This window comes from Bos grunniens, chromosome 19 (assembly GCF_055505025.1).
Source record: "Bos grunniens cultivar Pamir isolate PY7600 chromosome 19, Bosgru_T2T1.0, whole genome shotgun sequence".
In the NCBI taxonomy this organism is placed as follows: domain Eukaryota; kingdom Metazoa; phylum Chordata; class Mammalia; order Artiodactyla; family Bovidae; genus Bos; species Bos grunniens.
Window position 1 is genome coordinate 5,561,494 of NC_141183.1, and position 26,698 is coordinate 5,588,191.

Below are 26,698 nucleotides of genomic sequence, written 5' to 3' on the forward strand. Positions count from 1 at the left end.
CAGCCTTCTGGAGTTCACATGTCCCCCTCAGCTCCCTCTTAGGGTGAAAAAAGGAAGTGACAGTGTTAGTTGCTCAGTCATGTCCAACTCTTTGCGACCCCATGGACTGTAGCCCACCAGGCTCATCTGTCCATGGGATTCTCCAGGCAAGAATACTGGAGTGGGTTGCCATGCCCTTCTCCAGGGGATCTTCCCAGCCCCGGGACTGAGCCTGGGTCTCCTGCATCGAAGGCAGATTCTTTACCGTCTGAGCCACTAGGGAAGCCCTAAAGCTCTTTAAGTTGGCAGGAAATAAACTTCCATGGCACAAAGTCCCTGGGTTTGGGGGTCTCTGTGTGATGTGGCCAGAGTGGCTCTGCCTGCCTCTGGAGGCAGGTCCCTGTGTCCGGGACCCCCGGGGCCTGGGTTCGAGTTCCCAGTGAGCGGAGTGAGCAGAGGGCAGCAAAGGGCCAGCGGCCTGTTGACCTGCCCTCCATCTGTCTCCAGTAGGAGGCTAATGAGAAAGGTCCCCGGGCTTACAGCCTTCAGCAGGATGACCATCCCCTTGATAGATGGTTCCGGCATGACCCTGTCCCTCACTTCCAAAGCGCACGACACTCAGGAGGGCTTCCAGTCGGCTCGCCCAGGGGCACCCACGCTGAAGGAGGCTGCCAGGATTCTTGCAGGGAGTGGACGTCAGGGCTCCCCTATCAGCAGAGGCTGGGTTACGTTCTTCAGCCACACTCCTCTGGTTTCAATTTCTTAGGTCTGTCTCGCTTCTCTGATTGGCCCTTCCATTCCCTCCAATGAAGCCAGCCCTTTTTTCTCAGCTCCGGGGGTGGGAGGCAATTGATCATTTAATTAAGAGTAAAATAAATCACCCTAGAACCTGCCCCCAAACCCTCAGCGTGCATCTTTGTTAGGAATCTTGTCTCCTTTTCAACAATGAGTATCAAGGAAGGGGTGGGGGTGGGGGTGGAGGGTGGCTGCTAATCTCTGCTTCCGCCCCGGGAGGGACAGTGGTTCTCTGTAGATAGCGCAGCCCCTGTGCCCCGAGGGCTGATAGCACCCATCAGATGCATATCTCCGGCAAACAGACACCAGAGGATTTGTTTCCAGGGACCTTTCCTCTGGGTTACGAATATTAATCTGCTGTAATTGCTGAGATAAAAATGCCCTGTGTTCTCATGTGTGTTTGGCAGGAGGGCTGGAGGGGGTGGGCGTGACCAGGAAGGTGTGTGTGCGTGTGTGTGCACGCAACCTGAGGGCATTCTGTTCTAGTGACAGTGGCTATTGGGAATGAAAAAGGGTGGGGGCGGTGATGGCGAGGCCAGGAACGGCCAGAGGAGGTGGGAAGCTGTCAGGAAAGGGGTGATGGGAGTGAGGTTGCAGAAAGAGCTGCGTCTAATGCGGCAAACCCTGGAGACAGATGTCCACTCGGCCCCTCGGGCGGCCATGGCCCATGTGGTTCATCCATGCTGGCACTCTTCCCACCGAGTCTGAGCCCTTGGAGTCCTCCTCAGCACAGTATTCCTGCAGCCACTCCCAGTCGGTTGGAGGGCCTTGAGATAGGCTCAGAAAAGGGAGTTGGAAAGCAGCCGGGACTTGCTGCCCGTCTCAGCACCTGCGTGGCAGGGCGATCCCCTTCTGCGACTCAACCTCGTCTGTGTTAATGGTCCTCACTCGCTGCTTTTATTGAACTTTCATTAGGCCTAAGGGATCCTCACACACAGCACGGGTCCATCTGTGAACCTGCGGTACCCGCCCCCTCCCCCAACCATCACCTGCTCTGTAGCAGCACCTCCACCAGGTGACTCTCTAGTTCTCTCAAGAGCAGAGTTAATTTCCCTGCGTCTTGAGTCTGACTTCTACCACGTGACTTGCCTTGACCAATGGGATGTCAGCAGAACCTTTACTTTGCTTGTTCTGCGACTGCCAGGAGGAGATGTTAGGGCCGGCTGGCTGGAGCCTGGGACAGCAGATCAGAAGGGACTCACCCAGAAATTCTAATCAGCCAGCCCCGAACAAACGAGAGAGCCAGGCCAAGCTCACCATTCTGCTGACGTGAATGATAAATGCATGCTTATCGCATCAGGCCGTTGGGACCACTTGTTATGCAGCACTATGGTATCTGGAGGTAACGGACACGTTCCAGGACAGTGGTCCTCAACTGTGGCTGCATGCTGGAATCACTGGGAAGCTTTCAAAAATCCCGATGTCTAGGTACGTACACACTGTTTCAATGCAATCAGAGCATGTGAGGGGCAGAATTGAAAGATCAATGTATTTTAAATGGTGCCAAATGATCTCAGATGGTAGCCAGGTTGAGAATCACCAGATCAATTTTCCACAAGTGCAATCACTTTATCCTGTTTAGCCTCCATGTCTTTGTCCCTGCTCTCAAATAATTTCCACACAAAAGAGAATTAAAGATCCTGATTCTGGTGGTCCACTGGTTAAGAGTGTGCCTGCCAACGCGGGAGAGACGGGCTCAGTCCCTGGTCTGGGAAGATGCCCCATGCCACGGAGCAACTAAGCCTGTGTGCCACAGCCTCTGAGCCCGTGAGCTGTAACGACTGAAGACAGTGCCTTTAGGGCCCGTGCTCGGCAACAAGAGAAGCCATCGCAATGGGAAGCCCTCTCACCGCAACCAGAGAGTAGCCCCATTCCCCGCAACTAGAGAAAACCTGTGTGTAGCGATGAAGACCCAGCACAGCCCCAAATACACAAATACATACATATCTGGGCTTCCCTCACAGCTCAGTTGGTAAAGAATCTGCCTGCAGTGGAGGAGACGCCATTGGAGGAAGACCCACTGGAGAAGGGATAGGCTACCCACTCCACTGTTCTTGGGCTTCCCTTGTGGCTCAGCTTGTAAAGAATCCACCTGCAATGTGGGAGACCTGGGTTCAATCCCTGGGTTGGAAAGATCCCTTGAGAAGGGACAGGCAACCCACTCCAGTATTCTGGCCTGGAGAATTCCATGGGCTATATAGTCCATGGGGTCACAAAGAGTCGGACACGACTGAGCGACTTTCACTTCACATACATAGTTTAAAAAAGACACTGAAACCATTATACAAAAAAAGGCCCTGACTCTGGAGTCGGCAAGCCTGGAACCAGTTGCGTGAGATTTGGCAGAGCAGTTAAGCACTGGGGGCCTTCACTTTACCATCTGTAAAACGGGGATAAAATCAGCAGCGTCGTAAGGTTCTCGTGAGGGTCATTCATTCAACAAATATTTCCTGAACGTGCACTCCGGCGATGGAAAAGTCAAGGAGACAGAGCACCTCTCGCTGGGAGGCGCGTGTCTGTCCTGGAGCAGAGGGTGATGTGCGGTGTGCGGAGCGGAGGCCGGAGACGACAGGTGCTCCGTACCGCCACGGCTGTTGCCAGGATGTTACTATGTTACACGATTATAACATCTCTCGTGGAACCTCATGCTCCCCAAAGGCAAGAATTGGCAATCTTGGTTGGCGCTTCCTACAGAGACCGGACAGGCTCCACCCACAGCGGACCTGTGGCCCACGTGGACCAGGACAAGGGTGGGCTTCCTCCTCTGCTGGGAGCAGGGGACAGTGGGAGTCTTAAAGAGGAACGCCTCCGCGGGCTGTCTCCTGGAGGGTCAGGAGGGCTGCTGTGTCCCACCCTTGACCCCTTGCCCACCCTCCGGGGAGGTGTCAGCTCCATCCCTCTGCCCACAAGCCCGGCGGCCACCACCCCTGACCTGGGCTACACAGAAGGGCCCTTGTTAGCGCTGAAAGGACGGTGTGTTCCTCTCCCTGCCAGGCCTCCCCTCCTCCCCGCGGCCAGAACACACAGCCGCGCACACTGATGGACACCCAGACACACCCGCCTGCCCAGCAGAAACACCCAGTGCTGTCCACCCTGCCCGGGAGATGCCAGCGCCTGCCGGTGCGCCCCGAATCCTGGCCTGGAGCCACGGGGACAGAGCCTCTGTCTGTGCCAACTTGAGCTTTTGGAGTGCTCGGAGAGGCAGAATTATTCTCCAGCTGACAGACAGAGGCCAACACCCTGGGATTCCCCAGGGAGGCTGAGAGCTGTCCTAGTTCCAAGTCTTGGCCCAGGGTTTCCCAGAAAGGCCCCCTGGGAACCTGGCTGCCCTCCCTGGGGATGTCCCCCACCTGGCTCCACCCCAGAGTGGAAAAGACCCTTCGTCCTCCGCGTCTGGAGGCTCCGTGTGGCCCCGGGCGGGGCTGGTTTCTCACACCCGCCCCCGGGGGTGGGGTTGGGGGGACACTCACATGCGGCTGCTGGGCGGGATCTTGCGGCCATCCCGAAACCAGGTCACCTGCGGCCGCGGGAAGCTGGAGATGCGCGGGGCGCGGATTACGGCGGCCTCTCCGTGGGAGACGCTCTGGTGCTTCTCGCCCTCCTCGAAGCTCCCCATGTCTGCGGGAGGAAAGACTAGGGGTCAGCGACCGGAGGTCAGCAACCCAGACTGCCCGCTCCTGGGTGGGGAGCGGTGGGAGCGCAAGGAAATCGCGGGGCCGACATAGGGTGGCCACCGGGAACAGCCGCCGCGTTTGGACCGCCTCACGCGGCCCCATCACCCACTCCCTCACGACGGCGTGCTCCGCTCGGTGCTTTTGGCCTTTATATCCATTTACGCCTGTATGTCCATGAATCAATGGATTCATTCAACAACCAGGAGACGTCAGTCATAATTTCAAAGAGTTGACAATGGAAAAAAAATAAACACCTTCTGAAACAGGCTGGTTGATGTGTCCAATAGCACGTACGTGGCTGGGATGGGGCAGAGGCAGGATCTGAACTCAGACCCGGGGTCTGTCCCTGGCCCCCTGCCCTGTATTGCGGCAGGGGTTTAGGTGTGGGGTGAAAGGCACTTCTGGGGGCCAGCTTCCTGGCCCTTGTGTGTGAGCCTGCACAGACGTGTCAACACAACACCATGTTGCTCCTTTAGAAGCATGTCCACCCCATCGGCAGACAGAGAGGGGACCACGGGTCCCAGCTCTGACGTTCCATCAGCCCAGAGAAGAGCAGCGGAGATGTGGTGGGAAGGCTTTGACTGCCCACCTGCCTGCTGGGGTCAGGGTGGGCTTCGACTCTAACAACAGAGGCTTATTTATTTCAAAAAGAATATGTATATTTATGTTGTGCTCGTCCTCAGCTACTAAGTCATGTCTCACTCTTTGCGACCCCAAGAACTGTAGCCCGCCAGGCTCCTCTGTCCATGGGATTTCCCAGGCAAGAATACTGGAGTGGGTTGCCATTTCCTTCTCCTTGGGACCTTCCTGACCCAGGACTGAACCTGCACTGCATCTCCTATGTTGGCAGGTGGGTTCTTTATCGCTGAGCCATCTAGAAGCCTTATATATGTATACATACACACAGCTGTGCTGTGCTTAGTTGCTCAGTCATGTCCAGCTCTTCTCGACCCTGTGAACTGTAGCCCACCAGACTCCTCTGTCCATAGGATTCTCCAGGCAAGAATACTGGAGTGAGTTGCCACGCTCTTCTCCAGGGGATCTTCCCAACCCAGGAATTGAACCAGGGCCTCCTGCATTACAGAGTCTTTACCAGCTGAGCTACCAGGGAAGCCCACACATATACATGCATATATAACTGAAGCACTGTGCTGTACACCTGAAATTAACACAATTAAACTGTGCGCCAATTATACTTCAATTAAAAAAAGCTGGCCGCATCAATATTTACCCCCATCCAACCAGTCCATTCTGAAGGAGATCAGCCCTGGGATTTCTTTGAAAGGAATGATGCTTAAGCTGAAACTCCAGTACTTTGGCCACCTCATGCGAAGAGTTGACTCATTGGAAAAGACTCTGATGCTGGGAGGGATTGGGGGCAGGAGGAGAAGGGGACGACAGAGGATGAGATGGTTGGATGGCATCACTGACTCGATGGACGTGAGTCTGGGTGAACTCTGGGAGTTGGTGATGGACAAGGAGGCCTGGCGTGCTGCGATTCATGGGGTCACAAAGAGTCGGACACAACTGAGCGACTGAACTGAACTGAACATGCCCCTCTTACACTGTGACTGACACCCCCCCCACCGAGAGATGGGGGCCATGTCCCCTCCCCTTGAATCTGAGGGATCTGTGAGTACGCCTGTAGAATATGCTGGAAGTGATGCTAAGTAACTTCCAGGCTAGGTCATCAGAAGGATGTAGCTTCCACCTGGCTCTCTGGACACTCCTGCTTGGAATCCTGCTGCCGTGTTATAAGGGAACTCAGTCTAGCCCACACAGACACAGCTTTTGTGCAGAGGATCCGAAGTCCCAGACGACAGCCAGCATCAACCCTGGACATGTGAGCCCTCAGGTAATTTCAGCCCCTAGCCTTTGGGTCTTCTAGTTGAGACCTCAGTCATCAAAGAGCAGAGATAAGCTGTTCCCATCATGCTCTGTCCAGACTCACAGAATCTGTGAGCAAGACAAATGATTGCAGTCCACCCCCTGGAGGGGGAAATGGCAAACCCCTCCAGTATACTTGCCTGGACAATCCCATGGACAGAGGAGCCTGGCAGACTGTAGTCCATGGGGTGGCAAAGAGTTGGACATGACTGAGTGACTGAGCAATGCATGATGTTTGGGGTTAATTTGTTATGTAGCCATAGAGACAGGAAGAGTATATTAAAGTGCTAAAACTGTATCTAATATTCATTGTATCAAAATATTGGAATCCTATGCATTTTTCACAGTTTTAACATCAACCTCTCCAACGAAGATTACCCCCACCACCCAAATAGTTGCTGACCCTACATCAGGTTTCTTTCTAGTTGGACTTCACAAGGATTGTTTCATTCCATCTGCGGAATAATACGACAAAGCTCAATTTTCCTAAATGTGCATCTTTTAGTTGTTTACTAATTTCTATTACTTGGCTTTGTCTATAAAAAATTGCATCAATAAATCACATTGATTTCAGTCCTCACAATAATTTTATCTATTTAAAAAACTTTTCACAGAACTCTGAAGATATATTTGAACAATTTAAAGCAATTTCATGGTAATAGTGTTTCTTTCTTCTCTCTCGGGTTTTATTAGCTCCATTTCGTCAGTGAGGAAATTAAAGCTCATGGAGATAGAGTGGCTTATCCAGCTTGAGCAGTTAGGGCGGGGCCGGCCAGCGTCCAGCGAGCATCCAGATTCGCCCCTGTCTTTGCATGCCCTTGCCTCCTCCACGACTTAGCCCCTGCATTCAGCTTCTTCATACACCTTCTTTATCTCTTTCTGCTGCACTGAACTCTTCATGGGGCAGTTCTATTTAATTACATTCATGAGGAAATCCCTCTAAGATACCTGGCCCCATACTCTGCACACACACAGTAGTTTCTCTCTAAACTCATCAAATACCGGGACTTCCCTGGTGGTCCAGTGGCTAAGACTGCTGGCTCCCAAAGCAGGGGGCCCAGGTTCAATCCCTGGTCAGGGAACTAGATCACACGTGCTGCAAGTAAAGGTCCCATAGGTTGTAACTAAGATCCAGTGCAGTCAGATAAATACGTATTTAAAAAGTCACCCAGTACTGTCAAGCAATGATTCGTTATTGAGTCCCCTCTGTGGGTCAGGCAGGTTCTGCGATAGGTGCTGAAGAAAGCCCTGGTTCCTGCCCTTGTGGAACTTATGGCAGGGTTAGGGGAACAAGAAAAGCAACCGACAGCCATGCAGCGACATATTGCGACAACAGTTAGGACGGAGAAACAAGGTGTCTCTATGAGAGGAGGCATCAGAGAAAATCTCCTTTATCTACTTCAGACTGGGAGGTGGGGTGAGGCTTTTAAAAAAAAAAAGTGATTTATGTGTTGTTTTTGGCGGTGCTGGGTCTTCGTTGCGGGGTGGGCTTTTCTCTAGCTACAGCGAGCGGGAGCTCCTCTCCAGCTGTGGCACGGGCGCTCCCCGTGGCAGTGGCTCCTCTTGTTGAGGAGCAGAGACCCTAGGGCGTGTGGGCTCCAGCAGTTGAGGCTCCCGGTCTTAGTTGCTCCGCGGCACGTGGGGTCCTCCTGGAGCAGGGATTGAACCTGTGTCCCCTGCGCCATGCAGGTGTATCCTTTACTACTGAGCCACCAAGGCAGCCGGGGTGAGGCTTTTTAAAGCAGAGCTATATAAAGGGTAGGTGTTAGCCACACGCATGCGTGCGCGCGCGCGTGTGTGTGTGTGGTTGGCAGTAGTAAAAGTCCAGAGGAGGAGAATGTGTGAAGACTAGGAGGCAGGAGAGAAGGGCTAGTTACAGAGAATTTAAAAAACGCCTGTGGGGTCGGCTGGTGGGTTTGTGCCATGGGTGGATGATGGGAAAATGGATGAGTGGATGGACGGAGGAAGTGAGGGATGGAGACATGGGTGACTGTATGTACATACGGCAGGATGGACAGGTGAAGGGCGGGCAGAGCTGACCTTGGTCCAAGTCTTGCCGCTGCTGCTCCCATCCACCGTTCCATCTCACAATCTCCCCTCACTGTGGCTCTGAGACCCCCAGAACCCTCCTGATTCTCTCCACTCACCTTGCCAAATGGGCTTGCTAGGTCTGCCCAGGAAGCCCCTTGTCTCTGCTCATGGGACCCAGGGCACAGGCGTGTATGTCCCAAACACCAGCTGCAAGGGGGCTGCTTAGTCAGCCGCTGCCGGGGAAAGGCTACAGAGAAGTGCACGCGGGTGGGGCTGGGGGTCCAGGATCTCCTAGGGAAACTCACTCCCACTGAGGTGGAAACACAAGGACTTATTTACTGCACTTCCTCTCGGCGATGCAAGCTGGTGAACATACCATACCGTGCCTTGCAGAACTGATCTAACGCCCTAGGAATTCCCCTGAGAGCAAAGATGTGCAGGGCTGGGGCCCAGCTACATGGGGCCTAAAAATTATTCCTAATGTCTTTGTTCTATCTTAAAAGGTATTGTAAAGCATGCATTCCACTTCAGAGTATATTTACCGCTTTTAGTTATTTTTAAAACTTTTTTTTTTTCTTCTTTTGGCCATGCCACGCAGCATGTGGGATCTTAAGTTCCTCAACCAGGGATCAAACCGGTGCCCCCTACAGGGGAGGCATGGAGCCCTAACCACTGGACCACCAGGGAAGTCCCACTTTTAAAACGTTTTTATCATGAAATGTGTCATGCATTAAAAAAAAGAGTGAATATAATTTTATGAATAGTTCAAAGAAGAAGAATAAATGCTCACACACCCACCACTGGGAAAGGCTGAGGGCAAGAGAAGAGGGCAACAGGATGAGATGGTTGGATGGCTCAATGGACATGAGTTTGAGCAAACTCCAGGAGATGGTGAAGGACAGGGAAGCCTGGCGTGCGGCAGTCCCTAGGGTTGCAAAGTGTCAGACACGACGTAGCGACTGAACAATAACAGCAACAAGAACCCACCACCCAGTTTAAGGAACAGAAGATGAACCAACCTCACCTCCCTCCCCGACAGCCTCCTGCTCATCGCCGCCGCGCCCCCCAGAGGTCTAATCGCCATCTTGGATGTTGTGTTCATCATATCATTGCTTTTTCTCTTTCTTTCAAGTTTCCCTGCGTGTAGATGCATCCTTGAACAGTTTATGGTTAATTCAGCCTGTTTCTAAGCTCTCTGGATTATCTTGTATGTCATCCGCTCTAATGGGCTTTGTTTGTGCAACGTGTTTGTTGGGAGCTCCACCTCTGTCCTGTACTTGGCTTGGTCATCCTCAGAGCCGCCTGGGTGTCCGTGTACCAAGGCAGAGCAGTGCTGCCGCAGGGGGCTTGTTATCGGTGTTTTGCTGTCCTGCTAAGGACAGTCTCGTGTGGGCCTGCTAGCGCTCGTCGCTGAGAGAATCTCAGGAGGATGTGCCTAAAGGTGGAAGGGCTGTAGGCTGTGCACACGTTGATCTTGTGAGGTAACGCCAAGCTGTTTTCCTGATTTGCATCAATTTGCCAATTCACACTCCCGTCGGCAGTGGTGGGAGTTTCTATTAACACCTGGTCTTGGAGACTCTTTGGTTTTTGCCCGTCTGGTGGACATGGGATGGTACTTAATTGTGGTTGTGATTGTTTCTTACGAGGATGCTATTTCTCCATCCAGCTGAGGCTCTGCCTCCAACCATCCACGACTTCCACTGCATCCTAAGTGACATCAAACCATCCAACTGCGTCTGAGAACGTCACCCTCTGTCCCCGGTGCCCCACCTCCTCAGCCGTATCTCCTTCTCCCTTCTTCCACATTTAATACTCCACTCAGGCTGAGGATTAAGAAGAATGGGCCCACCGCTGGCATTCTGGACATCAACCCCAGCGCAAAGGACAGTGGGGCTGATGCCGTCAGCTCTCATGTTGCACAGGGGGCTGCTAAGCTGCCTCGGAGAACAGGGAGCAGGACCCCTGGCCCCGTGACGGGTGGGCGGGGCTTGTTGCCGGGGCTGGGGGTTCCAAGTCTGAGCCATCGCCCACCCAGTGAGGCTGGGATACCGTCGGGGACATTGCTGAGGTGAGGAGGACTAAGAGGAGCCTACGGAGGCTGGATGCTGACTCCAGAAGGTTCTCCCAACCCTCTCACCCATTTAACCCACTTGCTGCATGCCAGAAATTTATGGCAGCTTCACAAAAACAGAGAGACTCAGGGTGGGGCCAAGAAGGGAGCTAGGGGTGGGGGTGATGTTTTATCGACTTCTCTTTAATTGCTGTAATTAAAAACACGTAAAGAAGCTTTTTGTAACGACTGTGCCATCGTCATTAGTGGTTAGCACAGCTGCCTTATTAATTTACCATTAGAACCCGATTCACAGCCCTTCTTTGGAAAGTGGGGGGTGGGAGCCAGGGGTGGGGCCTGCCAGGCCTGATCTGACCCAACCCCGCTGCTGAACCCCCAGGACAAAACCCTCCCACCCTGGGGGGCAGAACTGGCAAGAAGGGGAGATGCAGGGTCTGGAGAAGCATCCGTACCCTACCCATCCTCAGAACGGCAAGCACCCGGGTGACAGTGTAAACAGACGGAGGGACAGACAGATGCAGGCGGTGTGCGGGGCACGAAAGCCTGGGAGAGCCCCAGGACTGCGAGGGGTGGGGGAGGGGAACGATTTAAGGTGGCACCCGCTGTCAGGGTCCTGCAAGCAGACGGTGAGTCCCTGAGAGGGAGTGCCTCCTTCAATTGCCCATTCTCCTCGCCCCACCCTAGCACCAGCCCTGGACAGCAGAGGATGGTACCTCCCAAGGTACCATCAGAGAGAATGAGAAAGGCTGTGAATGTCTATTCCAGGAAGCCTTCCCTGGTTGGCCTGGCAGAGAAGAAAGTGTACTCGTCCACCCCCGGCTGAGGGCCTTTCATGATGGTTTGTGTGCACTGATTGCTTAAAATCTTTATTGAATTTTATTACAACATTGCTCCTGTTTTATGTTTTGGTCTTTTGGCCTCCAGGAGTGTGGGATCTTAGCTCCCGACCAAGGATCAAACCCACACCCTCTGATTAGAAGGAGTCTTTAACCACTTGACTGCCAGGGAAGTCCCTTGTATGCACTGATTGATTACTCATTATGACAGCCCAGCTAGGTAGGCACTAACATTAGCATTCCTTTTTTACAATAAGGAAATGAAGGCACAGAGAAGTTAAGTAACTTGCCCAGGGTCACACAGCCAGGGATAAGTGCATGCTTGCTTGCTCAGTCGCTTCTGCCGCGTCCAACTCTTTGCGACCCTATGGGCTATAGCCTGCAGGCTCCTCTGTCTGTGGGATTCTCCAGCCAAGAATACTGGAGTGGGTTGCCATGGCCCTCGCCAGGGGATCTTCCTAACCCAGTGATGGAACCAGGGTCTCCTGCATTGGCAGGTGGATTCTTTACCTCTGAGCTACCAGGGAAGCCAAGGGATAGGTGAGGGGAATTTGAGCTCAACGTTTGTTCATGGCTGGTTCCATGGCTGGGTCCACAGCTCCAGTCTTTGGTTGATGAGGGGAGGAAGGAGGAGGAAGATGGTAGAAATACCAGCTGTGGGACCTTGGGTTGTCTCCAGATCACTTTTTTTTTTTTTTTAATTTATTCAGCCACATCGGCTCTCGGTTGCGGCACATGGGACCTTCCTTGATTGGGTGGAATCTTTTGTTGCATTGCATGTATTCCCTACCTGTGACGTGGGCAGCACGTGGGCTCTTAGTTCCCCGAGCAGAGATTGACTGCACGTCCCCTGCCTTGCAAGGCAGAGTCTTAACCACTGGACCACCAGGGAAGTCCAGTCCTCTGACCTTTCTGAGGCTCAGTTTCCCCATCTCAAGATGTAGCTCCCGGGACACGCCTTCCTACCTCGGAGACCTGCCCCCAGGGACCCATGAAGGGACGACATTTGCACAGTGACACTGGAGGGCGGGGGGTTTGGGGGGCTCCTCTGTTCTTCCTGGGCATCTCCTTAGGGATGCGCTGTCCAGCTTGCACCTGTGGCTCTGATTGTTTTGCAGGGTCTTGGGTGTGTGCTCACCTTTCCAGGGGGATGGAGGCTGTGGTTCCTTTCCCACCTGTAACCCCTCCACTCCCCAGGTGCTCAGAGCCCTAAGCTAGTCAGCGACTGGATCAGGGCTGGAACCCATGCTTTCTCTCCCCATCCCCACGAGGGTCATGACCTGGCATGTGAAGAACCCTGAAGCCTGCTGTCAGCATTTTTTGTCTGCTGGTCCCAATGCAGGGGACCGGGGTTCGAATCCTGGTCGGGAAACTAAAACCTTGTATGCTGCAACTGAAGATCCCACGTGCTGCAACGAAAACCAGGCACAGCCCTCAGCTGCACACAGGTGAACAAAGAGGCAGACCAATCCAGAAGCACATTTGGACACTCACATGCATGAACCCACACCCACCCTTGAGCACACACAGACATACTCCTGGGCTCTCTGCGGCCCGACTCACGGCCGCCCCCACACCACGAGGCTCTGGGAACCCGCTAAACAGAGCTCCGTGTGAGCCCTCCAGCTGGTAACTGCGGTCCTGACCCGTCATTTTAATTCAGGGCTTTCCCTCTCCTCTGAGGAAGCCGAGTTCTCCTTAGCGTTGATTTATGGGACAATCGGTCCTCCGCTTCTGATTACGGCTGCTCTCCATAGTTACTGTAAACACTCTTCGCCTCACTTGAGGCCTTCTTCTTGACTTCTCTCCCATGCTTCTCGCCAAAGTAATAAGCTCTCTTTTGTGTAAAATCCGAGTCAAGCCCTAGTGGGCCCTGCATGAGAGGGTGTCTAGTTTTTTTTCTTTTTTGGAAGGCAAGCTACTTTCTTTTTAAATTTTTATTATTTTTAAATTTTATTTTTGGCCATGCCCCACGCCATGAGGGATCTTAGTTCCCTAACCAAGGATTGAACCTGTGCCCCTCCTTCATTGGAAACTCAGACGCCTAACCACTGGATCGCCAGGGAAGTCTCAAGGGGGTCCTCTTTGTAAAAAAAAAAAAAAAATCAGGGCTCATTAAGGTTTCCCACACTCTCATGGCCCATTGGGCAACCTTAGATGTCTCCCCCTAAAAACCTCAGAATGAAACAGCCCATACTGAGGCTTATTTCTAGCATACAGGGTCTGTGGGGTCTGCGAAGGGGATACTGAGTCATGGTGGGGGGTGTGGGTGGAGCTGATTGGTGCAGTGGGTTCTCCAGAGGCTTCTCTCTCATCCCCCATCTGAGGACGCTCTTCTGGGTCCTGGTGGCAATGAGGGGAGGCTGTCACCCGAAAGGCTCAGCAAGGGTCTATTCCTTTACCCTCTGCTCCCTCCAGGAACTCTGGCTGCTCACCTCCCCTCTCCCTTTAGAGCTGAGACCCACCACGAGGCGTCTCACGGTACTTCCCGAGACTGTGGGGGCCTCCAAGCTCTTACTGCTCCAGGGCTAGGCAAGCTGGAGGATGGAAAATTCCAGGTTGTGGGGTGCGTGCATGCTACATCTCAGTCGTGTCCGACTCTTTGGGACCCCATGGACTGTAGCCCTCCAGGCTGCTCTGTTCATGGGATTCTCCAAATAAAAATACTGGAGTTGGTTGCCATGCCCTCCTCCAAGGGATCTTCCTGACCCAAGGGTTGAACCTGCATCTCTTCTGTTTCCTGCATTGGCAGGCGGCTTCTTTACCACCAGCACCACCTGGGAAGGTCATGGTGGGGAGGGGGGATCCTGGGAAATCTGCCAAGAAGACCCTGGGGAAGTCTGCCATTATGAAGATTTCCCAAGTTGGAGACCAAGCCCAGAGGAGACCCTCAAAGCAGATGGCAGGCCTCCTTTTCAAAAAGGAAGCAAGCAGTCCCATCTAAAGAGTGCTGGGGGCTTCCCTGGCCGCCCAGTGATTAAGACTGCACTTCCAACGCAGGTGGCACAGGTTTGATCCCTGGGTGGGGTACTAGGATCTCACGTTTGGCACAGCTATTAAAAATTAAAAAAGGAGTGCTGGACTCACAGCCAGCAGAGATGTGTCATGTGTCAGCAGTGTGGCTTTGAGAGCCCGGGCCTTGGTTCCGTCCGCTGTAAGTGGACGGCACCAGCCCGGATGGCGGGAAGGGCTGCCACGAGCACCCACCAGAACAGAAGGCCACGGCTGGGGTTCAGCTCTTCCCAGTGTGTGGCCGGTGGGCAAAGACCCTGCAGACCCTCTCCACTTCATGGCCCCCCTCTCCCTGGCCCCACGCGGTACTCACAGGCCACCTGGACCTCCGTCTGTCGCTGCAGCAGAGCACCCATCCGGTTACGCACGATGCAGCGGTAGAAGCCGGCGTGGGTGCGGTCCAGGCTGGTGATCATGTACCTGGGGGCAAACGAGACAGCCGGTGAGCAAGTCAGGCAGCCACGGGGACTCAGGGGTCAAACTGGGGATCAGAGGTTGCCACATCACCCTCTTTCGTGACCAAGCACACCAGGGAGCCCTCAGTTGTACCATGGGGGTCACAGAAAGGACCTATAAGAAGATCCCTTCCAAAGGCTCTGGCTCAGGTGCCCGGGAGCGGGCCTGTACTCCAGATACCATCTGGGCAGGCTGTATGGTTTTCTGTACTTGTGGCCCTGCGGCCAGAGTGCATGAACCCAAGGGGGCCCCTGGGGATGCTCTCGGGGAGCACCTCACTGGCCCCAGAGCTGCAGAGTCTGGTCCTGGGGGGAGGGCAGCTGGAGAGCAGCTGTGCAGTGCACTCACCCGGCTGGGGGCAGGGAGGAGGCCAGGCTCGGTCTGTGAAGAGCTTCTGGCAGCGAGACATGGCAGGTGGTGGGTGCTCTTGGGTATGGAGGGGCTAGTTCCCCTGGCCCCCACCCCGTGATCTCCCTGCTGATCTGGGCAGTGACCAGGGGCTGGTGCCTAGGATGCCTCTCCTACTCTTGGGTGTTCTCGGGCTTACCCAATTGACTTGGGGAACAAGCTCACTGCAGGCCTGCCCCCAGGCTATGCCAGCCTTGGAACAGAGCAACCTTATTTGTAGGCATCGCCAAGTTTTCTTTTGCCTGAGTTCTCACATGAGCCCACCACCATCACCACCATCACCATCATCACCATCATCACCACCATCAGCACCATCATCACCACCGTCATCACCGTCATCACCATCGTCACCACCGTCAGCACCATCATCACCACCATCAGCACCACCATCACCACCATCATCACCATCATCAGCACCACCATCACTATCAGCACCACCATCACCACCATCATCACCATTAGCACCACCATCACCACTGTCATCACCATCATCACCACCGTCATCACCATCATCATCACCACCACCACCATCACCACCACCATCACCACCATCATCACCACCATCAGCACCATCATCATCACCACCACCACCATCACCACCATCAGCACCACCATCACCACCATCAGCACCACCATCACCACCACCACCATCACCATCATCACCACTGTCATCACCATCATCACCACCATCAGCACCATCATCACCACCCTCAGCGCCATCACCACCATCATCACCATTACCATCACCATCACCACCATCACCACCATCACCACCACCATCAGCACCATCATCACCACCATCACCACCGTCATCACCATCACCACCGTCATCACCATCATCACCACCATCATCACCATCATCACCACCACCATCACCATCAGCACTACCATCACCACCATCATCACCATTAGCACCACCATCACCACTGTCATCACCATCATCACCACCGTCATCACCATCATCACCACCACCATCACTATCAGCACCACCATCACCACCATCAGCACCATCATCACCAACACCACCATCACCACCACCACCACCATCACCACCACCATCACCATCATCATCACCACCATCAGCACCATCATCATCACCACCACCACCATCACCACCATCACCACCATCATCACCACCATCACCACCATCAGCACCACCATCACCACCACCACCATCACCATCATCACCACTGTCATCACCATCATCACCACCATCAGCACCATCATCACCACCCTCAGCGCCATCACCACCATCATCACCATTACCATCACCATCACCACCATCACCATCACCACCATCATCACCACCATCACCACCGTCATCACCGTCATCACCATCACCACCATCATCACCATCATCACCACCACCATCACTATCAGCACCACCATCACCACCATCAGCACCATCATCATCACCACCATCACCACCACCATCACCACCATCATTATCACCACCACCACCATCACCACCATCATCACCACCACCATCACCATCATCACCACCGTCATCACCATCATCACCACCATCAGCACCATCATCACCACCCTCAGCGCCATCACCACCATCATCACCATCACCATCACCATCAGCATCATCACCACCATCAGCACCATTATCATCACCATCACCACCACCACCATCATCACCATCAGCACCATCAGCACCATCACCACCACCATCACCATCACCACCATCATCACCACCATCACCATCACCACCATCATCACCACCATCACCACCACCACCATCAGCACCACCATCACCATCATCACCACTGTCATCACCATCATCACCACCATCAGCATCATCACCACCATCGGCACCATTATCATCACCATCACCACCACCACCATCATCACCATCATCACCATCAGCACCATCACCACCACCATCACCATCAGCACCATCACCACCACCACCACCACCACCATCACCACCATCACCATCATCACCACCATCAGCACCATCATCACCATCGTCATCACCGTCATCACCACCGTCATCACCATCAGCACCACCATCACCACTGTCATCACCATCATCACCACCACCATCACTATCAGCACCACCATCATCACCATCAGCACCATAATCATCACCATCAGCACCATCAGCACCATCATCACCACCACCATCACCATCACCACCATCAGCACCATCATCAGCACCACCATCACCATCACCACCATCAGCACCACGATCACCATCACCACCATCAGCACCATCATCATCACCATCAGCACCATCAGCACCATCATCACCACCACCATCACCACCATCATCACCACCATCATCACCACCATCACCATCACCACCATCACCATCACCACCATCACCACCACCATCACCACCATCATCACCACCATCAGCACCATCATCATCACCACTACCACCATCATCACCATCACCACCACCACCACCATCACCACCACCATCAGCACCACCATCACCACCATCTTCACCATCAGCACCACCATCAGCACCATCATCATTACCATCATCACCACCATCACCACCATCTTCACCATCAGCACCACCATCACCACCATCATCATCACCACCATCACCACCATCATCACCATCATCACCATGGCATCAGCACCATCATCACCATTACCACCACCATCAGCACCATCACCACCACCATCAACACCATCACCACTGTCATTACCATCATCACCATCAGCACCATCACCACCATCAGCATCAGCTTATCACGATGATGAAACAGTTGCCACTCTCTGAGCACCACCTATGCTTCAGATGCTGTATTAAGTGCTTTTCATTCATTTCTCTCTCCCTCTTTTTTTGCTGTGCAGCTTCTGGGATCTCAGTTCCCCAACCAGGTGTGAAACCTGGACCCTTGGCAATGAAGGCACAGTCTTAACCCCTGGACCTCCAGGGATCTCTCCATTCATTTGTTTACCTCACACAGCAGTTCCCACACTACTGGGCCTCATGGACCAGTAACACTTGAGCCATTTTAACACATTTTAATCTGAAATTCTGTGCCTTGCCCACTACACTAGCTTCACTTTCTTCATTTTATGCGGACAGGGCAGAGGGTCGTAGGTCTGAATTGGAGAGTCTTTTTACCTAATCGCGCTACTAACCCCCATTTTAGAGGTGAGGAAATTAAGGTTCAGAAATACCCATCATTGACCTGTGGTTTCTGAGGCAGTAAGAAGCAGGGCCAGGGACCCGTAGAACCTTTCTGACTCCAAGCCCAATTGCTAACCAGCTCAACACTGACGTGCATGCATGGATGCTTAGTTGCTCAGTCATGTCCGAGTCCTTGCGACCCCAGGAACTGTAGCCTACCATGCTCCTCTGTCTATGGGATTCTCCAGGCCAGAATACTGCAGTGGGCTGCCATTCCTTCCTTCAGGGGGATCTTCCTGACCCAGGGATTAGAGCCCACGTTTTCTGGGTCTCCTGTATTACAGGCAGGTTCTTTACGGCTGAGCCACCCAGGAAGCCCTCAGCACTGACATCCAACCACACAGGACCCCACGTTCGGTCCTGGGATGGCATGAGCCCCAGACTCACAGGTGGGTGTGTGCTAAGCCTGCTCTGGCTCTGCAGCAGTATCACCCAGAACCTCCTGGCCGGCCGAGTCTCTTATCTCTGCCCCTGGTGACAGCTCTTATCTGTCCCTCACTCCTGTGCTCAGCGTGATGTTGGGAAGATAGCGGGTACCCAGGCTCTGGCAAATCTCCCGTTCTCCACAACCCCGCAACCCACCCTCAGGCCCATCACAGGCCCATGGCTCCCTGGGGGAGGGGAAAGGCAGCTTTGGATAAACCGTCTGGGTCTTAAAAGCGATGAGGTGACCTGGCAGGGAAGATAGAAGGAGAGATTGACTGGAAAAGCTCTCTATCTTTAAAAACGGAATCAGATACTACTAAAAAGCACCAGGGAGAGAAAAATGAACAGAAATGACCAAACTCACAAAGAAGATGCTCGGCCACTGTCACAATGAAAGAAAGTCCAATCAAAAGAAGACAATATTCAGATGGCACCAAATTTTCTTGTATGATTACACCCACGGCTAGAGTGAGGCGGAGGTGAGGCTGACCACAGATCCGCTGATCAAAGAGTAAGTTGGTCCAACCTTTGGGGCAGAATCGATCCAAATCAGAATATTCAAGTCTTCTGACCCTGAGGCTAGACTCCAGGGAGCTGGCCTTTTATCCGTACTTACAAAAATGTGGCAAAAACCAGGAATAAGGATGTTCACTGCGGTTTGCTTGTAACAGCAGAGACAAATGAAAACCAGAAGCAGCATAAACACCCATCAAAAATGGAATCGAATCGATTAATAATGCCATAGCCATAGAATGAACGAAGAACACCTCTATGGGATGAGACAGAACAGCCTCCAAGACATACAAAGCACGGGAAGGAAGTCGAAGCTGGAGACGGGGGATATTTATGGAAATAAAAACACGAGAAAGTAAAAAGCTAAATAATATCACAGCTGAGTGTTAGGGACATGAGAGAATGTATTATCTCTTGATAAGTTATTTATTGATACAGGCTGCCAAACCCTTAGTCTAATGTTTAGGATCATAAAAAGAATTTTGAGTTTGTGAGCCAAAAAAAGTCAAGGAACAGTGTAAATGGTACAACGTGTAGTTAAACTGGAATAGTATGTATTTGTATATATTTGCACACACACAATCACATATATGGGCTTCGCTGGTGGCTCAGTGGTAAAGAATCTGCCTGCCAATGCAGGAGATGCAGGTTCAATCCCTGGGTCGGGAAGATCCCCTGGAGAAGGAAATGGCAACCCACTCCAGTATTTCTGCCTGGAAAATCCCTTGGGGGGAGGAGCCTGGTGGGCTACAGTCCATGGGGTTGCAGACACGACTTAGAGATTAAACAGCAACAATAATCACGTACCCATTCCGGCTTGGACATAAACATTTTTCAGGATTCTTTACCTCATGCCTTTTGGGAGAAGTATTGAGGACTCAGAGGAAGGTAAACTCCTGCCTCTGGAGTTTATGTCTTTCTGCACCATCAGAATGTTCTTTATGGTGTGCATATATTGCTTTTATTTTAAAAATAAAATTAAAAAATGCACTTTGAGCATATAATGTCAGTATACATTATAAAAAAGACACCAGGGACTCATTGGATCTGGGGTTTGTCTGCTGATACTAGTGATGCGTAGTGAAATTTAAACTTTAATAAAAGTTGATTTCGGCGTAAAGTACGAGTTCCTTTGCTCAGCCAGGAAGCTTCAGGCCCCACCTGGGGCCTCAAGGAAGAGCAGTGGGTGCAGGTCTGCCCCTCCCCCGAGACAGCAGAGGAGAGCTGGCTCTGGACCCCCCTCGACCACGTCTGTGGGAGGGGGCGGGCATCCTCACTCCGGCATCTGCGGTCGGCCTAGGTGTGGGGTGGAGCCCCTCTCCCGAGCTGTCCCTGGCGCTCCCCTCCCTGCCTGGGAGAACTATTTCTGGCTTGTAGGCAATATTATTTAAAGTAACAGCGCCGCCCACTGCCTTTCCTACCAGGGAAACCCGCTTTGCTTCACCCAGACCGCCTCCCCGGTGGGTGGAAGAGGCAGCTGGCCAGCATCTCGATTTGCAAATCCAGAGCGGCTGGTGGCATCACAGCATCGGAGCATCCAAGATAATGACCCTGACAACTCCTCATCCCCCACAGGGCTCCCTCCTGGGCCCCAGGATGCCCACAGCCCTATCTGCTCCACCCACCTGCAGCTGCCGGCCTGGCAGGGAACTGGAGGAGCCCAGCCCTGTCAAGGTCCCTTCCAGGGGCAGGGGGATGGCTGAAATGCTTTGTGAGGAGGGCGCACACGTGATTGTCCATGATGGAGCCTGGCGCTGGAGGGGGCTCTAGGGCTTCTGATGTTGAGAAAACTAGGCCTGACATCTGCTTCTGCACTTTTTAGGGGTTTGACCTGGGCAAGTGATGGAAATGCACAAACCTCAGTTTTCCCGTCTGTAAAATGGGGACAATAATGGTTATCGTGTACATGTATCTGTATGGCTGAGTCCCTTTGCTGTTCATTTGAAACTATCTCTACACTGTTAACTGGCTATACTCCAATACAAACTAAAAAGCTTAAAAATGGCTATCTTTTAAAAAAAAATTAAGTATAGCTGCTGTACAACATTATAGAAGATACAGGCACACAATATAGTGATCCAGTTTCTAGAGGTTATACTCTGTTTGGGGGAGAGTGGGTACATGCACCTGTGTGGCTGAGTCCCTTCACTGTCCACCTGAAACTCCACAACATTGTTAATCGACTATATCCCAACACAAAATAAAAGGTAAAAAAAATAATGGTTGTACTCCATTTATAGTTATTATAAAATATTGGCTATATCCCCTGTGTTGTACAGTATATCCTTATAGCTTGTTTTAAAGATTTGTTTTTTTGATGTGAACCATTTTAAAGTCTTTATTGAATGTGTTACAATATTGCTTCTGTCTTCTGTTTTGGTTTTTCGGCCGTGAGGTATGTGGGGTCTTAGCAGTCTGACCAGGGATAGAACCTGAACCCCACGCACTGAAAGATGAAGTCTTAACCACTGGACTGCCAGGGAAGCCCCACTTTGTAGCTTATTTTTTACCTAATAGTTCGTCCCTTTTCCTCTACCCCTTTGCTGCCCCTCTCCACTTTCCTCTCCCACTGGTAACTGGTCTCTAGAGCTCTGAGCCTGTTTCTTTTTTAATTATATTCACTAGTTTACTTATCGGAGAAGGCAATGGCACCCCACTCCAGTGCTCTTGCCTGGAGAATCCCATGGACAGGGGAGCCTGGTGGGCTACAGTCCATGGGGTCGCTAAGAGTCGGACACGACTGAGTGACTTCACTTTCCCTTTTCACTTTCATGCATTGGAGAAGGAAATGGCAACCCACTCCAGTGTTCTTGCCTGGAAAATCCCATGGACGGAGGAGCCTGGTGGGTTGCAGTCCATGGGGTCACTAAGAGTCGGACATGACTGAGCGACTTCACTTTCCCTTTTCACTTTCATGCATTGGAGAAGGAAATGGCAACCCACACCAGTGTTCTTGCCTGGAGAGTCCCAGGGACGGGGGAGCCTGGTGGGCTGCCGTCTATGGGGTCGCACAGAGTCGGACACGACTGAAATGACTTAGCAGTTTACTTATACTCACTATTTTTAGATTTAATATATAGGTAATATCATATAGTATTTGTCTTTCTCTGATTTGTTTCACTCAGCACAATGCCCTCCAAGTCCATCCATGTTTTTGCCAATGGCAAAATTTTCACTCTTTTTCATGGCCAAGTAGTGTCCCATTGCATGTCTGTACCACATCTCCTTTATCCGCTCACTGCTGATGGACACTTAGGTGGCTTTGATAATGGCTGTCTCTAATGTAAGCCCTGGACTCACGCGCCTTGCACACGGCAGGTGCCACACCTATGCCTGTCACACGAGGGTGCAAATGGATGAGTCACTGGCGGGGGGTGGAGAGCGCTGGGGTGAGGTGCAGAGGGCCAGAGGGGAGGGTGGAGAGGGTACGGAAGGACCCTGCTCCCTACCTGAGTGAGGACACAGTGAGAGAGCCAAGCCAAGCATCAGGAGAGCCCGGGTTCCCTGGAAAATGTGTTGGCTTTCCCGTGGATGTGAACCCCAACTGTCTCAGCCACCCACAGAGGATCTGCCATGCCTGTTGGCTTCCTCACCCTTTTTTAAAAAAAAATTCAAAATTTTTATTATTTATTTATGTGGCTGTGTCGGGTCTTGGGAGTTAGTCGCATCATGAAGGATCTAGTTCCCTGACCAGGAATTGAACCCTGGGCCCCTGCCTTGGGAGCTTGGAGTCTTAGCCACTGGACCACCAGGGAAGTCCCTTCTCATCCTTCCTACTGGTAGAAGGGTTTTGTATCGGTCCTCAGCTTCTGGCAGACCCTGTCCCCTTGCCCTCCTTCTTCAAGGACAGTGGGGACAGCAAAGGAATGACTCCACCCTTTCCAAAGGCTGCCCCCAGAGCCCCTTGGTCATCTGTTTATACCCTCCTCCTGGCTCGTCTGTCACCTCACTCTCCATCCAATGAGGAACAGCTGCAGGGGTGTGGGGACCCCTGCATTTACCTGTCTCTAGGCCCCCGCAAAGGACCACTTATTTATTAATTTATTATAGGAAATATATTCCTGGGGTTTAAAATTCAAAGAATAAAAGAAAAAGACACAGTACACCTCTCTCCCATCCCTGTCCCCGGGTGCATGGTTATTCTCAGCTCCTAATACACACACACACACACACACACGCACACACTCGAAACCACTGCTAGTCTCTTGAGCATCTTTTCAGAATTATTAGGCAAACACAAGTAAATTCCTCATAAGGTAAGGAATCTCCTGGATGGGAGAAGCTTGGTTAAAAGGAGCAGGCGGTGCAGAGAGAGCCTGGGGGGCGGGGGTGGAAAGAGAGACACACACAGAACCCGCCCTGTCTGCTTTGCCCCGTCACGGAGGGCCCCGATTTAACCCGAGGGACCCTGGTCATGAAGCTCTCTCCTCCAAGACGAAAGGCTGGGCTCGGGGTGGAGGGCGCATGGCGACAACCCAGACAGGAGCCGGGATGGACGATTGGATTTTTAGAGACACAAGACGGACAGCGGAGAAAACACCTGTCTAAAGCACGTGGTGTCTCCTCCAGCACACGGGGAAATGCACAGTGTCCTTTTTGGTTCGAGTCCTTGAGTGTCACAGTTGATATTCAAAATGATTCTTACTCACATTAAATAAGATATTTCAATCCCACAAAGCTGTCAGGAGCTGATGCGGACACCAGAAATAATAGGCCCGCTCTCCTTGTGTTGTCCTCGTTAATAAATCAGACGCCAGAGATGCATGCGTGGTGCTCACGCGGGGGGACGGTGCGTGTGCACAGCACACACGTGTGTACACACACAGTTACACACACCCACATGCACTCACGTGTTGTGTATATACACACACGTGTACAACCCACACCCGCACACACACATATACACATGTGTCTATGCATCACACAAATGTAGTCATGTACACCCAGATGGTAAAGAACCTGCCTGCAGTGCAGACGACCCAGGTTCAGTCCCTGGGTTTTGGGTGGGACCCACCTCCAGGGTGGATACAGGTGGGGCCGCAGTGGATGGAAGCGGGAGAGGCCCCTGCCTCTGACCACAGAACATGGGGGATAAAGGGATGCCGGGTCCAAGATGCCGGTCTCTGCATCCCTCTTTTCTGGCCTCAACTCGCCCCCGCGCAGGCGGACGGGATGGCCACGGCGCAGGTGAGCAGAGGGGCGGGGGCCCAGGGCTCGCTCGCACGCACAGGTGTCTGCAGCGCCCAGAGCGTCCGGAAACAGTGAGCACTGGGCTCGTAGACGCTCTGCCCCCAGAGCCCAGAGCTCCCCTCTGGCCCCAAGTCTATCAAACTTCCAGCTGTGTCTAAAGAATACAACCACCGTCACCTCTGCACACGCTACTCTCCAGCTCGTGGGGAACCCCTCGGCCTTCAGCTAGGAAGTTGCCTCCAGGAAGCCTTCCTGAACGTCCCCTGGGCTGCCACGGGGCTCTGCCTGGTGCATGGTTCACCATTTAGTTTAACGAGCCGTGTACTTGTATGTGAGTCTCCACAGCCCCCGTGCTCCCCAAGCGTCATGCCTGGAACAGCACATGTTCAGTGAACACTCCCTGGGTGAGTGAAGGGTGAGTGAATGAGACGGCCAGCGCAGAAGGCCAAATCGTGCCCCCAAAGACAGTCATGGCCCGTGTAGGGGGCGAAGGGAGGGAGGTGAGGGCGGGTGGCCACAGCGCGGAAGGTCTGAATGTAAGATTTCACAAAGGACCATCCCGGCGAGGACAAAAGGGCTCGTTAGTCCTGTCTCCTCATCTGTGAGATGACTCCGACTCTAATCACAGTCTGATAGTGAGTCTGACGCAGTCCCAAAGAGTGACAGATCGGACGAATCCCGCTGTGGCCTCAGATTTTCACTATAATCCTAACTGTATCACTTGTTAAGCAAGGGACCTTAGATAACGGGCTGAACCTTCTTAAGCTGGGGCACTCCACCTGTGTAACTGGCAACATAAGGGTGGCTGCTTTATAAAAAAGGCGAGCAGGACTACCCTGGTGTCCAGTGGCTAAGACTCCACATTCCCAATGCAGGGGGCCCAGGTTCGATCCCTGGTTAGGGAACTAGATCCGGCAGGCCGCAATGAAGATCAGAGATCCTGAGTGCCACAGCCAAGACCCGGTGCAGGCACAGAAAGAAAGAAATGTTAAAAAAATAAAAGAAAATATGAGTGAAGGTAGTTTCGTTCTGCGGCTTGCTTTGAAACCATGCATTTGCGGCGATGCCATAGACACATTAGGGGACAATCGGAACATAACTTGAGCTTTGCATTTGCTGTGTGAGCTTTTGTCTGCAAGAAACACTCGGTGAACCCAGACACCTGCCCGCGGCTGAACGGAGCCACATAGTTCCCGTGACACGCACACCTTGGGGGTCTCAGCTCATGGGTGTGTTACGAGCTCACCCGCCCACATCTGGCCTTACAATCCTCTTTCCATTGCAGACAACCCTCCTTGCACCCTTCATGATAACTCAACAGCTGCAACCCACTGACACCCACTTCCATGAGCAGATTTCAGGCCCTTTCGAAGGCCAAGTACATTTACTGCGGCCTTTATGCATTTCTTACCCACTGAATGTTTGGGGGTGTGAGTAATCACCCTCATCACACGCCTTTTTTTTCCCCACGTGTCCCTAATGAAGTTCTGGGTGGGCTTCCCAGGTGTCTCAGTGGTAAAGAATCCGCCTGCCAAGCAAGAGACAAGGGTTCGATCCCCGGGTCGGGAAGATCCCCTGGAGAACAAAATGGCAACCCACTCCAGTATTCTCGCCTGGGAAATCCCAGCCTGGTGGGCTACAGTCCGTGGGGTCACAAAAGAGTCGGACACGACTTAGCGAGTAAACAAGGACAATGACGTTTTGAGTGTGGCTCTCACCCCACTTCCCCTACTAGCCCTGCGGTTTTTAACTGCATGATTTTGCAGTGTGGTGACTTCTGCCATTGTTTCTATCTCATTTTAGCAGAACTGGCTGCAAAGCTCTAAACTCAGTGTCTGACATTTGGTAAGCACTTGAGAAACGCGTCTTTATGAGTTTGCCATTGCCACTCATCATTTGACCCAGACTGGAGAGTCCACAAAGTTCCGGGCACTGTGTTAGGCTCTGGGTGTCAGCAGTAATAACGACGACCACAGTAACAGCACAACCATAGTCCTCCTGGTATTGGGGTCCCCCCAGCTCCTTAGTTTAGATGAAATGTTGCTCCTGCTGCCATACCCTGCTTAGCAAGGCCCTGTTCCCCAGCCCCACGACCAGTCCCTTCATTCCCATCTGCCACTGCCATCCCTTGGACATCTCAGGATCTCAGGGGAGAGACGGAACAAGGACTTGCTCCTCTTACAGCAGAAGTGACTTTGTCGTGGCTGCTTTAATTGGCACAAGGGATGATGGGTAATTAATACTAAGGAGGGCTGGG

At 52.6% G+C, this 26,698-nt stretch overlaps 1 protein-coding gene across 4 annotated transcripts in view; it reads right to left on the reverse strand.

The window, feature by feature from the left end:
• Positions 1-26,698, reverse strand: part of SDK2 (sidekick cell adhesion molecule 2) — a 265,615-nt gene that overhangs the window by 98,152 nt on the left and 140,765 nt on the right. For all 4 annotated transcript variants that reach the window (XM_086355961.1, XM_086355960.1, XM_086355962.1 and 1 more), the window contains 2 exons: positions 14,599-14,705; positions 4,245-4,392 (listed from right to left, as the gene is read on the reverse strand). In XM_086355961.1, coding sequence (XP_086212087.1) covers positions 4,245-4,392; positions 14,599-14,705 — 255 coding nt within the window. The remainder of the gene's footprint in view (positions 1-4,244; positions 4,393-14,598; positions 14,706-26,698) is intronic.